Here is a 16,819-nt window from a genome sequence, read left to right as displayed (position 1 = left end):
AGGGTAAATTTTGAGCAAATGCAACAAAGTCTAAGAAGGATAGACTGGGATAAGCTTTTTAAGTGTGGAGACAGTCATGTAGCAGTGGAACAGATTTAAAAATGTTTTACATGTAATGCAGGACAGGTACATACCTAAATTTGGAATTAGTAGGAAATTTATTAAATCTCCGTAGTCGGTTAATAAAGAACTCACAAAATAAAAAACAGCTGTATATGGCGTGTCAGACCTATAACTCCAGTGTGAATCATAGGGCATATGAGAACATGAAGGTAACCATTAAGAAGGATATTAGTGAGGTTAAAAGACAGTTGGAGAGGAATATAACAGATAATATAGCAAATAAGACAAAAGATGACCCAAAGAGATTCTTTCAGTATTTTAGTAGTAAAAAAACAGTGAAGGATGAGGTGAAGTGCTTCAGGAATAGTAAATGGGAATTTAAAAATACAGACGTTAAAATAGCATATGCTCTAAATAATCATTTTTCTGAGGTCTTCACATGTGAAGAAGTAGATAACCTAGCAGTAAAAGAAATTACTAAGGAGGTACTATGTGATTTCGAAATTGTTGAGGGAGATTGCTACTCAGATTAAATAGGCTCAAACAAATCTCCAGGATCAGATAATATTTACCCCGGAGTTCTTAAGGAAATTAGCAAATACATATATAAACCCTTGGCACATATTTTTAAGAAGTCAATGCTCACTGGGGAGATTGAGAAAGACTGGAAAATGACAAATATTGTCCCACTATATAAAGAGGGTGACCAGGTAGATCCAAGCAACTATAGGCCAGTAAGCTTAACGTGCATCACAGGCAAATTAATGGATGGAAATTTTAAGGAAATGATTGAGTAACACTTGGCAAGTACATGTGTTTTACTGAGTAGTCACAATGTTTTCAGAAGAGGGAGGTCGTGTTTTACTAACATGCTCGAATTCTACAATGAAGCAACAAAAGAGTATGATCAAAGTGGAGCTTATGATATTATTCATCTGAACTCTCAGAAAGCATTTGATAAGGTGCCACATGAGAGGTTGGGCATCAAGTTAAAAGAAGTGGGAGTTCAGGGTGATGTTTTTAGATGGGTGCAGAATTGGCTCAGACACAGGAAGCAGAAGGTGATGGTGTGAGGAACCTCATCAGAATTGTTTGATGTTCAGAGTGGTGTCCAGCAGGAGTCAGTGCTAGGGCAGCTGCTATTTTTAACATATATAAATGATTTAGATAGGAATATAAGTAACAAGATGGTTGAGTTTGCAGATTATACCAAATTAGGTGGATTGACAGATAATCCGCAATCTGTTATATCATTACAGAGGGACTAGGACAGCACACAGGCTTGGACAGATTTGTGGCAGATGATGTTTAATGTCAGTAAATGTAAAGTATTACACATAGGAAGTAAAAATGTTAGGTTTAAATACACAGTGTGAGGTCTTAAAATCAAGAATACACCTTATGAGAAGGATTTAGGAGTTATAGTGGACTCTATGCTGTCAACCTCCCTAGTAGTGTTTGGAAGCCAATAAAAAGGCCAACAGAATGTCAGGTTATATAGTATGATGTGTGGAGTACAAGTCAAAGGAGGTTGTGCTCAAGCTTTGTAACACACTGGTCAGGCCTCATCTGGAGTACTGTGTTAAAGGTATATTTTGTTAAAAAAAAAAAAGTCAACAAATGTGGTTTCACCAAGAAGTATAAAATTGGGTGTTGAGTATATTGCATGGTGTCATTTTTCAATATGGGTCTATATTGTTGAGAAAAGGTCAAAATTCCCCTTAAATAGCCAGCTGAGGTTTTATATTTGGCAATGCTGCTAAATATGAGAAACGAACAAGCCACCCATGCCAAGCTGCTCTCTGTGTAGATGTTAGATTCTGCTGAGATGTGGTATTTTATCACTCTACAACAGGCGTCCTATAGAAGATCCAATTGCAGAGAGCAGTGCAGTGCAGTGCAGAGTTGTTAATTTTACTCAATGACTGTAAACCTAAGTGTCCACGATAGTTAGACAAGTCATAAATAATCCCTTAACATATTTGATTTTTACAAAAAATGGAAAGAGAGAAGTAATGAGTGGATATATAAACTACAGGCACTTTAATACAATCTAGACTATTATTAAATCATGCATTAAAAGTTGTAGTAGCCAATAGCAAAATCAGAATGTAAGTATCACCTTCTACAACATTTCACCATTGGTCCAAATTGAATAGTTCATTTACGGTAATAACAAAGAATTAGGGCAGAAGGTGGGGATTTACTTTGAATGTGAAAGGTGGGAAGATTTTTGATGTGATGATATAAGAGTAGAATGACAGGAGCCTCCTTTGCCAGGACCAGGTGCAGTAGAATGTTTCAGAATTCTGAAAAAGAATTGCTTTTGTACCTTATTAATGAAGTAATTTTGGAGTGAACATTTGAGTTAGAGAGTGTGTCAGGGTTGGACAGTGTCAGTTTCAAAGTTGGTTAAACAGATGTACTTGCTGGATGAAGGTGGATGGGCAAGTAGTATTATGTTGCCAGAGGAACTTTCTTAATTACATCACTTCTGAAACATGATGCCTTACCCTGTCTCATCAGCCTGGGTTGCAAGAGCAAAGCAAAGGTTTGGGAATTACCAAGTCTAAAATGTATTGGCCCTCCACTCCGTGCAGAATGAAACGAACTATTGAAACACCACACTCTCTGGCCTTATGGGCACTGGTTTAAATAGCTGACGTCAACGGCTTTGGCAAGTCAAAGACAGCAGATCTCTTTTAGTTTACAGGTTTACTGGTTTCAATATCAGCTCCAAATTGAAACTAAAAATATTAGATATTTATCTTCATTTCTATTTTATTATACTGTGAATTATTTAAGTATTAATTCTTTGCATGGCTGTCTAAGGTGTCTATAGGAAATTATAAAGAGAAGCACTGAGCTTCATAATCTGCCTCACAGGACTGGGAACCCAGTTCTGTTTCTTTATGAATTGTCTTTTCTATGGCATTTGCACATTCTACCCATGTCCATATACATAAGAACATAAGAAATTTGACAAACAAGAAGAGACCGTTCAGTCCATCAAACTTGTTTGTTTAGCTAATAAGCTAAGCTGTCTCAATATCTCATCCAGACACTTCTTAAATGTTGGGAAGGTTCCTGCTTCAACTCCTTGTCTCAGTAGCGTGTTTCAGATTCCCACAACTCTTTGCCTAAAGAATTGCTTCCTGACTTCAACTCAAAATGAACTTCCCCTTAATTTCCACTGATTCACCCTTAAGCTGAAAGAATACAGATGGATTTACTTTATCAATGCCTTTGAGAATTTCAAAGACCTGGATTAGGTCCTCACACAGTCTTCACTGTATGATACTAAACTGGTTTAATTCTCTGGGATGAGTAGGCTTATCTGAACTAATCACCCAGTCAATAGACAGACGACCATCATGGATAAGTGTAGGTGTATGCTTGATGGTGCCTGGACTTGAACACCCATCCACAGCTGGGTCCTGCCTTGTGTGCAGTGCTAAAAATATGCTGTGCTCCCTTCAATCCCCTTAATGGACTGGGCAGAGTAAGAACAATGACTGAGGTAATCCTAGTAGTCAGACAAAATACTCCTCATCTCTAGGTGTGTGATTTACTATTAAATCATCTTAACAGATAATTATATAAAACTATATTTGCACACTTGTGAACGAGCTTTAAACCTGTACTTAGAGAACTGAATCAAATCAGTTGAGTCTCGTGTGCTGAGTATGAACGAGAATTATTAGCGGTTAGCTAACTCAACTAGCTCTATGGCATCCTCATAATCACAAAACTTTAAATCTTATGTGGACCACATAAGTCAGCTAAACAGTGAATTTAGTTGAAACTGAATGAAGAAGGCGCACAGTTAGCAGAAAACTGGCACATAGTCCCGAGTAAACTGAAGTTGCTACACAAGTAAGCAGTATTATCATTTTCACATGGAATAAGTCAAATCATTGTAAACATTTGCAGTCATTAATAACATTGGAAGTACAAGAAGATGATGAGCTACTGAACAAAACGAGCAGACAAAAAATGAAAATTAAGTGTTCAAAAGATGAAATTTGCTGCAGCGCTGTATTCTCAGTGAAACTACACCCAGAATGACAGATGTACTCACCAGCCATAAATCTGAAAAGCCAAAAAAAAAAAAAAATAACAGACTTGTCTTGTATGGTGTCTAGCTTTCTCTTTATGGAATGATATCTTCCACCCATCTATCCATTTATTTATCTTCTAAACCCACTTGTGGAGTGGAATACCACACTCTATAGAATTATGTAGTGATGTGATTTTAATGGCACTATATGGAGATGTAATATAAACCAGTAAATCTATCCATCGACATTAGGACCCTGCTTCCTCCAGCAGAGAGTCACGGCCAGCTGGATCCTATCCTGGGAACAACAGGTACAATTCAGGAATGACTTCTTCGCTAGGTGCCAGCCCGCTGAAGGGCATTCTCACTGACACTTGAGCCAATTTAGTGTTTTCAATCAACCATACTGGAAGAAGAAACTGCAGTCATAGGAGGAAACCCACATGGATATGCTGAGAGCTTACAGACTCCTTATAATAGATATCACAGAAGGGAATCACAGTTTGGGTTCAAGTGAGATTCAAGTTTGTTGCCCATAATCTAGTGCTGTATGCCAGGCAAGTGGTCTGGTGTAGTGTTGGAAACTTTAAATTTCAAACCATGAGATTGGGGGTTCAGATCCCGCTACTGACACTGTGTGACCATGAGCAAGTCAGTTCATCTGCCAGTACTCCAAATGGAAAAACACAAGAAATGTAACCAATTGTGTGTCAAATGCTGGAGATGGCCTTGAATAATTGCCTTCCACCAAATAAGTAAAAAGTCAAAAGACGCGCAGTTCTGTAGCAATATGTATTTCTAGTCTCTCTCATCTTTTCATAATGTTTAAGTAAGGTAAGCAAATGTTTTATTTTTCAGCACTTTATGTCTTAAATTGTTACTTAAAGAAAATGTAAAACATCTATTAATGTATTGTCAACAAGAGTGGTGTTTGGCGGTGTGACAAGTGGGGCGACCACCCCAGGCCCCGCAACTAAGGGAGCCCCGCTTTTGAGGTCCGGGTGTCCCATTTGAGCGGTTTTGTCAAGTTATATTCTCCAGTTATATTCTGATAAAGTCTGCATATTATCTTGCAAAAATTTGGCAGGAATACTGTAATGAGAAAATCCAGTATATGTTAACATTATTTTTATTAAATTCACGCACAAGTTTATACAGTCCACAAATACCGGCCCCATGTGGGGTTGGTCAGCTCTAGACCCCGTATACCTCCAAGGCCGCCTCTGATTGTCAAGCCTGCTTTTTCTACATTGGTAGTGGAAAGTGAAGCATAAAGCACAAGACAGGAGCATTTCTTGGATGGAACACACACTTAGACACATTGGACTAGTTTCAAGTTGTCAATTAACATAACCTACATATCTTTGGGACATAGTGGGGAAACAAAAATACTTGAAAAATCTCACATTAGCACTGGAGGAACAGATAAACTTTCTGACAAAGGAAATCAGTCCCTGGCAAACTGGAGCTGGTTAACCATTTTGCCACACAGAGTTAATAGATTCAATTTTTTGTCAGGATTAGTCATGAAAATATAATCAATTTTAAAATATTAAATATTCATTTGTGTAACTTCTGATCCCATTTAATCCTGTTTCATGGCCATGGAGAAGAAAACTAAAGTAGGTGTAGAAAATTCCACATGGACACTGACAGAGACGGACTAAGGCCAGGATCTGAATTTAGTCTTCTGGAGCTGTTAGGCATGAACTCTACTACTGAACTACACTTAAAATAATTCTTTCTAAATGTATTGTAAAGACTGATATACTGCGATCAAATAGCAACACACATATTTGTTTCTCTGTCTGCTTTTTTTGGATTTTGGTGCAAAGCCAAAGAAAAAGGAAAGACGTCCAAATAGTTGCACAGTCTTATGTGAAGGCTGTTCCATAAATGAGACAGAGAAAGAAAAACTGAGGCCACTGCTCACACAGATCAGATTTCTGAAAAGATTTTGAGGTATGCTGTGAAATATTATATGCTAAATGCATACAGTTCTTTAGTTAAGAAAATATAAAATGCTAAAATTATATTTTCTGTGAGTATCAGAAAGGCGATGGCTTTATTAAATCTTTGTATATACTGTAATCTGAAGCAAACACAAGAAAAGCATACTAACTTCACAGGAGACACCCAAGTTGAGATTCAAATCTAGGCCCAAGAGCAATTGTGCCCCTTTAAAAGGTTTAAAAATGTTTATCTTTATAATGGAATTATTTTTCCCAATAGGAAAAAAGGTTAAAAGGGATTGCTATAAGTCTAGGTAGTTACCGTCACCTCATAAACAGGGTTAAAAACAGCAAATGGCCTGACGTTTCAGTAACAGAGCTCACCTTCCTGTGTGATTTCAGCAATGACTTTGCTGCTGGTTGGCTTTTTCCTTTTATTGGGTGCTGGTGTCCCTGACAGAGGCATCTTGATGTTCTTGTAAAGCTGTAGAATAAGCAGAAGAAAGGCTGTACTTAGAGATGCAGTGTTACACTTTTACTAGGCAAAGCTCCACAAACTTCATACCCCTTGTATTACATTTTTAAGTGTACACCCACAAAATGTGTTTCCAAATTCCCTAAATGGAAAGCACTGCAAGCCATCTTTTGATATGCATGAGATTCTTTTATTACTTCTAGCACCCCGTATTTTACCGATTCACACTCACAAATCAGAGGATCGAAAGACATCTCTCTAATCGACTGGTATCCCAATCAGAGTTGCTTCCTGTCTTGCTGTCTTTGCTATGGGACAGCCACAAACACTCCACAATCCTAATTCAGGAATGTAGGCACAGAAAATACAAACCAACAGAGACACTATGACAACAGGAATGGCAGGTTGGTGGCATTCTATAAATCATGGCATATACCGTAAGAACAGGAGCACCAGACAACTGAACTGGAATTTTCTCAATTGCACTTTTCATATAATTTGTCAGTTGTAGGGTACTGCAATTTTATGTATTCGAATTATATAAATATGTTTATATTTGATTGCTAAAAATCCATCCATCCATTATCCAACCCGCTATTCCCTAACTACAGGGTCACGGGGGTCTGCTGGAACCAATCCTAGCCAACACAGGGCGCAAGGCAGGAAACAAACCCCGGGCAGGGCGCCAGCCCACCGCAGCTAAAAATACACAGTCAAATGTAAAAGTGATCCATATGACTGCAAGTATTTTTTGATTTGGTATAATATATTAATCTCAGGGAAGGGGGTGTCAAAGCACAGCGTCAGCCATTGTTCAACACCCTAGAGCAATTTTCAGGTTAAGAACCCAATAGAGTAGGATCCCTTCCAGCAGTAACGGGATTTGAACCAGCAGCCTTCTAGATATCCGTGCAGATCCTTGGCCACAGAGCCACCACTCTGCCTTTGAGATGATCTGATTTGAAAATGATGTAGCCTTGTATGTTTGATTTGCTTGCTCTTTACTCATTATAATGCAATCTGTGAAATAAAAATAAAATTTACGAATACGTAAACTCAAGAAATCCAAAATTAAATTCTCAAATGGAATTACAGTAGAGTGGTTAGATGGTCTGTTTCAATGACACACAGTGGTTGAACGGTTTTTACTCTCCAGGTTTGCTTTCTCTATTGCACAGACAAAAAAAAATTAGCTTGAACAATATACCATATATTGTGACAACTGAAGATGATGTAACTAACTTAACTGAGTTATTCTGCGTGATTTTGTACTTTGCCCCCTTCCCCACCATAACCTATCATCTATGGGGGAGGAGTGAAAACTTCAGATTAGCCAAAGATTTTGATCTTCGGTTTTTGACCGATCTTGAGATTTGAGGGTCCCCTGATACCGAAAACATCAGTATCTCGATGACGGGTGTGTGTCACAGTTTCTTGAGGGTGATCTAGAGCTAAAATGGCTGAATGGAAACTTAACTTGAAACTTGAAGCTTAAGCCTGTGATGATGATGTGCTGATTAGTTTTTGTAGCTAAATCGCACATGAGAAAGAGGCCCTCTAGAGGAACCCTCAAATGCCGCAATTCTAAAGTTAACTATGAATTCTTCTCGTTAATTACTGATCAGATGATCAGAAAGATCAGCATCAGAGTGGTAAGTAATTACTGAAATGTTATAGAGTAGTTCAGGTAACTTGGTTCCTAGGGCGCAAAGCCCACTGATGAACACGTCTGAATTTTTTGTTTTAGTAGAAGCAATTCTATGCCCTGCCCACAACACCAGTGACTGGGCAATGCTTCTGTAGAGTTTGGATGTTCTCTCTAACTTAATTAGTTTTGTCCAGTGTCCTGTAGTGATCCATGTTAGGTTGGCTGGAAGTTTTAAAAACACCTGATGTAAGTGTGTGGCCTGTGATGCACTTGTGACCAAATCCACGGTTGGTTCCTGCCCGATGCTGCTACATCCCTCTAATGGATAAGATGAGTTAAGAAAAAGGATGAAAGTATGTTGTTTAAATCTAACTTAATAAATTAGCTTTCAGGTTATAGAAATGCTAAAATATATAGTCCTGTACCCATGGTTTGTGGTCTCTTAAAATTGAACTTCAAGTGAACTTCAGGCCTTAAGGATTGACCATCAGCATGAGGGGAGGACAGGTATGTACTGTGAAGTAGGCTTGCTTACCTACCTTACCTTCATTTTCTGCTCCAGGAAAGGGGCAAGGTTGGTGGCTTCTTATGCTTGCCACATATTACATGCAAAATCTTGAGCCAGATTCAACTCTTCCAAGAATCACAAAAGTTGTCCCAATTTCTGGGACAATGTCTTAAATAATGATCTTCCCAGATTGTCTTGAAATGTGAGCTGTGCAGTGATTAATCAAACCTCTCTAATTTTCTGTTTCAAAACATAAATATATTATTACAGTATACACGTTCAATAAAATGCTGTAGGACTTTAACTATTATAGTATGTGGGGCATTGAGTTTTTTATTTGCAATGCAAAGATGTTACATGTTAAAGGCAGATACTGTATGTATGAGAGATGAGCAGCAGAACTTGTGCTGCAAGATGCACAAGCCATGTTGACACCAATCATGGCTCCATCCACATTTTGTTTTTAAATTTTCACCGTAAAATAACACACAGAACGCTGAATTTGACTGCTGTTGTCTGAATTTGTTTAAAAGTCACATTTTGTTTACGAGAAGTTCTGCAAAATTCCAGGTTCATACAGGTGTGAATGTACATCTTGTGGACGTAGCCCGGACACAGACAGGCAGACATGTTGCAAAGTCACCACCACACGTTTATTTACAACTACTGTATTCTATTTACACAGTCCAAAGGTGCACACAAATCCCCCAAAGTCCTGGCCACACAACACCTTTCTTCGGGCCGCCTCCACACTCTCCTCTGCTTCGTCCTTCTTCCACCCGACTCCAGCCTCGAATGAAGGGAGGCGGCCCCTTTTATCCACATCCGGAATGTGCTCCAGGTGCTCCCCGGTAATCACCCGCCGACACGCCCCAGTGTGGCGGTAGTGCCGGCTGTACTCCTGGAAGCTCTCCGGGTGTCCCTTCTTCTCTTCCCCCCAGCACTTCCTGGTGTGGCGGAAGTGCTAAGGTCCAGGATTCTCAAGTCATCGGGGCGCCCCCTGGCAATTGGTAAAATCTTTCATTGTATGCAGGATCTCTGACATTTTCAATATACTGTAAGTGTATTTGAAAAAATCTTCTACTCTGCACTGAGCATTAGTGATGAATTAAGAAAACGTTCTTGAAAATGTGCTAACAATGACTCATTCTGTTCTCGTGTAATGTATGCTGCAGACAGTTGGAGAAAGAGAATTATTTATGATTAAGAAAAAGTGCTAAAAGATATCTATTGCATAAAAGGTGTACAAAGGTTTATTCTTCATGTGGACAGAAAATTGAGCACTACTGTTTGGTTGGAATAACTCTTTGAGCCTTCCTTGACAGAGATTGATATACTACATAGTGAAATGCAATCCCACCTAACGTATACTTATTGAGTATTTTTAAAAATGCAATACCTTTTTTTGTGGATGATACCTACTATGAGTGACACTATAGAAAGAATGATGTTTTTTCTATAATTTCCACTTCAAACCTGCTGATCCAGAGCAGGATTATGAGGAAGCTGGAGCCTATCCCAGCAAGCATTGGGTGCAACACAGAAACTGTATTGTTGTGTAATTCGCAGCACGTCATTGCAGAAGGCTGCAACTGCTACAGTTTTTTAGTGTATTGTGAAAGGTTTCACATGTGAGCCCCCAATTCCAAAAAAGGTGCCACAGAAGTTACATTTTTGAAAAATCAATTTTTATTACAGAAAAGCCACAGAAGAGAATGATAATCAAAGGGGGAATACAAAGTTTCAACTCAAAGCACACATGCCAGGAATTGACCTGGGCATCACCTGCCACATCTTTTCACCTTTTATCAGTGTCTATAGACATGAAACATTAATGATATGGCAAGGCCATGATAAGTAAAACAAGGCATTGTGAAAGCTTTGGTCACAATTGTGTAATTTCTACATTTTTTGTATGTTCTTGGATACTTTTGCATATTCTTGCTTTGCTGTTTTTTATGTTAATCTTCCCACTGTTTTATTTTACTTCTTGGAAACCTTTCCCTCGTACTTTTGGATTCATCATGTCTGACTCTCTAACTATTTCTTACCTTCCCCTGGGTAAAGGACTGATTAATAAGTAATTGTTGTTGTTTTTTATTAACATTATGTCTGCTCTGTAAGCTCATCCAGGTTTACATCTCAGCAATGGTTTGTCAGCCATGCTTTGCAGAGTAACACTCACCTTCTCCTGCAGGAAAGCCGGCACTGAGAGGGTTGCATTGTGCAGGCTCCTGTTTCTGTGCATGTGTCTGGTTGTCATGCAGTTACCAACACTTAAAACAAACCTCAGATGCCATCCTGGGCCTAACGCTATGGTGTCTGGTTCCTGACTACAAACTGAAGTGGTAGTCCACTTGCGCTCAAGCATCAAAAATTCTCCCAGTCAAGGCTCGGTCCAATCTCTCTCTCTCTCTCAATATTTCTGTCACCTTGCTCTAACTCATGTCTTGACTCCAGGTTCGTCATCACTCTTGGGCAGGGGTAGGCAAAGTCGTTCCTTGAGGGCCACAGTGGCTGCAGGTTTTTGTTTCAACCCAATGGCCTAATAGGAAGCACTTCTGCTTCATTTTAGTTGTCTCGCTCGTTAAGATTTTGAACCCTTATTGCTTATTTTAGTCTTAAACAGCTGTATTCTTGGTTTTTAATTGCTCCTTATTAGCAGTAAGATGCAAATGACAAAGGAAAGCAGCAGTTCTCCATTTAGCTTGTTACCATTTACACCTGTGTGTATTTATCGTGCATTTTTAGTTTAATTAAATACTTGGAAGAAAAGTGAAGAGAAAAAAAGTGAAGGACTGAGAATTACTTCTCCTTTTTAGACTTCAAATTATTTGGATGTTATCCTGAGAAAGGAAAAAAAAAATCTAGGATATGAGAATGACCTGACATGGCAGAGTTAAAGCACGAACAAGCCATGAAATATGATTATTGGCAAGGATTGTTTTCTAATTAAGGAACTAGGTTGGATCAAAAACCTGCAGCCACTACGGCCCTCCAGGACTGACTTTGCCCACCTCTGCTCTTGGGCCTAACCCCTATCGTTAGGTCACTTCAAGACCAAACTTCAGAAAAATACCAGGGTCAGAAGCTACCAACTTTGACTACAGGAAGACCAGGCTATATCACACTCTTCTGGCCCCTAATAGTCCTTCATTCCCTTGGTGCAGTGGCACAATGAATTCTTCTCAGGTAGAGACACCTTTCACTCCTAGGTTGCTGGCTTCAGCCTCTTCTACCATTAAACCCTTTCCTCAGCCTGTAGTAGTAGAGTGTTGAATTGTGTTAGCCAGTGTGGATGCAATGAGAAGTTAACCAAAATGACACCTTTTATTGGCTAACTGAACAGATTACACAATGTCACTGTATTAACTGGTGTTTTTCTATTACCTTTGAATTATTACTTTTTCAGATTTTGCTATATTTTCTATTATTTTTGTAATTATTTAATGTAAATGTGCCTCTATTCCAAGTGTTTTATGGGTAAAGCTCGACTGCTGGGTGCTCCCACTGGCTTTATCTATAATACTAGACAAGAGTAAGAGGTCTAGTGGTCAGTGGTTCATTGGTTTTTATTAGGAGTCTTTTTTTTGTAAGTGTTATTATTTCTCGTTTTGGTGGTTACAGGATTTTTTTGGCCGTTTATTTAGATGAGCCTTTTGGATTGATTTATTTGGGTTGCTTTGGGGTGGCTTTTAGGTAAATCATGTTTTGATCTTCTGAGCTGGTGGTTTGTGGTTATCCTATCCCCTTGTAGGAGTGTTTGATATATTTTTCGAAATGTCTTTATATTTCCAATTGTTAAGCCACTTTTCCCCACTTTGGACCTAGCTAGGCCTACGTTGTCTGGGGTAAGCTGGGTTGGCTAGTGAAGATACTGGCCTGCCTTTATAGGTCTTTTTGGAGGCCTCAAACCCTTTTCATCATCTTTATGTTTCATTCTCATTACAGTCACTAGTCTGACAGTATAAAAGTCATTTTCAAACATCTTCAATTGTCTCCATTTCTGGATTTACATTAACGTTGTGAGTTGTGTTGAAAGTTTTCTTTGATTATCTGGCAATTAATTCTAGAGCCTTATTTTTGATTTTGATTAACAAATTGGCTCAGGTGCACTGTCATTTTGACTTCCTGGTCTGTCTCTAAACTTTGTTACAGCATTTTTCTATCTCCTGGTCTTTTTTTACAACTTGTTGGCTGGCTCTCTGCCATGCCAGACAGTACATAACTGTGCAGGCTCAAGCCAGCTTTACCATTTAGGAATCCTGTCCTGCCATTTGTTAATGAAAAGACCTCCTATTCGGTTGCCATCCATGTATAACTTCTCTTTTACTTCTGGGTCAACATACAGGACAGGGTATACTGCCCACTAGTAAGTCCTATCAAATCGAATCACCTAAATGAAGGCTTGCTATGAGACTTGATCTTGTCCATTACTATCCTGGCCTGTCTTTCACTTATGGGTCAATAAACATGACAGGGCCTTTCCACCCATATATGAGTTCTGTGTGAAACTACCTCTGATTTGCTCTGAGACTTACAGTAATTCTTGCCCGATGTCATGCTGTTGTCACCCATGCCCTTGCCCAGCTAGGCAACCTTTCAGTATATGAACATTTTCATACAAGAGCTAACAAAGAAAGACATACAAATGGGCAGTACCAACTGAAAGTTCGAAGTAAAAATGTGTTCTTAATCCCTTCAAACATCCCTAATTTAACTTTACCACATCTTTTTGGCCAACTTTTGCCCATTTCCTTGTAAAACAACTTCAGGACATTTCTGACCTCTGACCTGAATTCCTTTTTATCTTCTTCATTTTCTTCTTTGAAGCCCACCCAATGAGATTTATACTCATCTAATAAACTGATTTTTCCCACATCCAGGCAACCCAAAAAGCTTGTTTTTAAAGATTTTAATGTTTGGCCGATAATATTTATTGATAATATCACTAGAGAGAGGTGACACGAGGCATTTTCGTCAAACATAAATGATAAAAGATTTTCACATACTCTGAGCATGCACCCATAAACTTGAACTCGACTTGCATCACTCGGAAATACTTTATATTCATATAACACTTGTTTTGGACGATTAAATTCATTAAAATGTTTTATGGGATAATGTTGAAATAATGGCTTCCCATTGAATAAAATGTAGCACAAGCTTTTGAGAAGCAGAAGAGACCAGAGGGAGTTTAGTGAGAGGCACATACGTTAAAGGAATACACCACCCCACAATTTTTATTTTTTATTATTTACTTACCTTTAGTAGTTTGTAGTGATGGGAAAGAAAACATTTTAATCTTATGTTTTTATGCAGAAACAAAGATAACAAAGCTTCTGATAAAAAAGGGAACCTATAGTGACCAATGTTGGACAAAAGCAAAAATAAAATATCTCACGTTACTATACTTTTGTTGAATAATCCACACATGAAGTTTTCTAGTCGTATGCTCACAGCTCTGCTGACTGTTCAGAACAGTAGCAGAATTAAGTTCGATAAAGAATCGGGAGATGAATTGTAACTCAATGAACAAGCAGAGAGTCATGACCGTGAAGATAAAAAACAAGTGATGCTTAATATGCATAACAAAAAACATGATCAAGAAAGAGTGCAAAAATTCAAAAAAACAATATACACACACATGTAACCATAGCCAAGACGTTGATCTGATATTGTAGACAAAAGGTAGTGTCAGAATCTGTTAACCAGAAATATTTCAAAGGAACAGCAGTTTATTTGGTGTGTGTAGGACAACCAGGAAGTGCGCAATGCAGTCTTCATACTGTTGACCTGGATATGTTACATACCTCGTACTTCCTGCTCCTGCTGAACTTGCCTAGCAACGGCATATCAACAGTAAACAAAACCCCTCAAAATGGCAGCTCCAATAAGGAAATCAAAATGGTGTTAGGTGAGAAAGTTACTTATTTTAAATATTGTTATAAGAGGTACGAAAATTAATGTCACCGCAAGACTCCTTGACACTTAAAATCCCTAAAACAATGTTTTAAAAATTTTTTGACTTCAAGGAGAATTTATTAAAAAAACAGCCTGATCATGACAACATGTGAAATTCATGTATTTGTAGGTAAAACATTGTTAAATAAATGCCTCTGAAAAATTAAAGTAGTCCGAAAAAAATAAGCCGTCACACAGGATTGTGCTTTTAAAACGAAGACCCTCCTCTACCCCTTATTCACTGGTAAAGAATCCTTTCTGAGATAAAAAAAAGCAGGTGCTGCCTGTTCATCGACTACTTTCATTTTCTGGAGGTATATATTTATTTAACAATATTTACAGCAAAAATATGTGTGTTTTACACATTGTGAACACACGACTGGATGACTTCACATATGGATTATGTGTTTGCTGTTGTCCAGTGTTGGTCACCATTGGCTCCCATTCCACCAGAAACCTTATTATGTCAGTTTTGCATGAAAACATGAGACTAAACAATTTTCCTGACTATCACTAAAAACTACACGGGGCACATAAATTAAAAAAATATATAATTTTTAGGGGAATATTCCTTTAGCACTGCTACTATGCAGACACTCTTAAAAATAAAGGTGGACGAGTGGTTCTTCCGAGTGATGCCATAGGGGAACCATTTTTGGTTCCCAAAAGATGCATCCACATGAAGGTAGCTGAAAGAACCTTTATTTATTTAGACCCATAACAGGCTCAATGCTTTAAATAACCATGAAAAGAGATTTGTGAAATAACACTGGGTCATGATTTTAAAAGGACTCTTGCAGCATGTGTCCAGTAACAAAGGCGAAGACCAGGTTTTCTTAATTTGTTACTGTCTTGCAGCCCACCATGCATTAAAGACTTAATTTTTTTTTCTACACATTTGGAATTTTTTCAAAGCACAAAAAAAAAACTTCATATGCAAAGAACACATCCCAAAATAAGGTTCTATGGAGAACAACACAACCCATAATGGACTATACTGTATATTACCATTAAAGAACTAATATTTTTAAGAGTGTAGGTGCTTTGGCTTGCTTAACAGCCCGGTCACTATTAGTGTAGAGATTGTATGTTCTCTTTTTGAGTTTCTAGCCACATTCTCATGGAGTGTATGCTAGGTTATATGGAGACATGGTCCATCGTTACAGTAGTTAGGCGCCGCCGTGAGTGGCAGCCTTTCCAGCAGCTCGGTATATGACTTTATCTTCTTTATCTTTCTACCTTTTTCTCTGTCTCTCTGACTACTCCTACCACTTTCTTTTATGTACACTTTTTATTACTTTTTTGTGAATTTCCCCTTGGGGATTAATAAAGTATCTATCTATCTATCTATCTATCTATCTATCTATCTATCTATCTATCTATCTATCTATCTATCTATCTATCTATCTGTCATGAGTGAGTCTGGTGCACCATGTTGGTTTGGTTCAAACCTTATTTGTGATAATGCCAATTTCTGAAAAAGTAGACTGAGGAAATGAACAGGTCAAGTTATTTAGTCCAATGACTTTCAAGACCAAGTAGCATAGTAGATATTGCAACCTAGATAAAGGAATAGAATCATTCCAGGACTCGACATCCATAAAGCCCTCTGTGGACACCTAAAAAGTCATTCTACCTTTATAACAGCCTGGATATATGCAGCATTGGATTTTTGAATCTAGCAGTATATGATAGCAGTGATTCACAAGACCTAAGTGACTGGACTTTATTCAGGAAGTGGACCCCAATCCTTTTTTCCTTGTCCAGTCCCCCCATTCTGACCTACTGTGTGACCTTCAGCAAGTCACATAACCTGCCTGGGCTCCAAAATATACCATACATACATACATAAAGCCTCTTGGGATGGTAGTCACACTGAAAAGGAGCAATATAATTTAAAGGTTGCTTTTCGTGTTGATGCATGTCCTAATTTCTTATGGGTTTTGCTAACTCCTACATGAATGTTTGAATTGTTTACTTTTGCCTTAAGACAAAAACAGACCATCTATTTAGCTACACTGTGAGCATGTTATACGAAAAGTCAGAAAAACATTACAAGTATAAAAAGGCAATAACAGCAGGTGCTAAGCAGAGTTGTATAAAAGATGATCTTTGCAAGATGGCAATGAACTGTCAAAAAAGAACCTGA

At 38.2% G+C, this 16,819-nt stretch overlaps 1 protein-coding gene across 1 annotated transcript in view; it reads right to left on the bottom strand.

Moving 5' to 3' along the window:
* myoz1a (myozenin 1a) overlaps positions 1 to 16,819 on the bottom strand; it is a 50,266-nt gene that overhangs the window by 32,467 nt on the left and 980 nt on the right. Inside the window, exon 2 of the mRNA XM_039768293.1 lies at positions 6,460 to 6,559. Within this exon, the coding sequence (XP_039624227.1) occupies positions 6,460 to 6,541 (82 nt within the window). The 5' untranslated portion in view covers positions 6,542 to 6,559. The remainder of the gene's footprint in view (positions 1 to 6,459; positions 6,560 to 16,819) is intronic.

Source organism: Polypterus senegalus, chromosome 1, assembly GCF_016835505.1.
Source record: "Polypterus senegalus isolate Bchr_013 chromosome 1, ASM1683550v1, whole genome shotgun sequence".
Taxonomy (NCBI): Eukaryota; Metazoa; Chordata; class Cladistia; order Polypteriformes; family Polypteridae; genus Polypterus; species Polypterus senegalus.
Note: the sequence above shows the minus strand (reverse complement) of the source record. Positions and strands in the feature narration are given on the sequence as shown.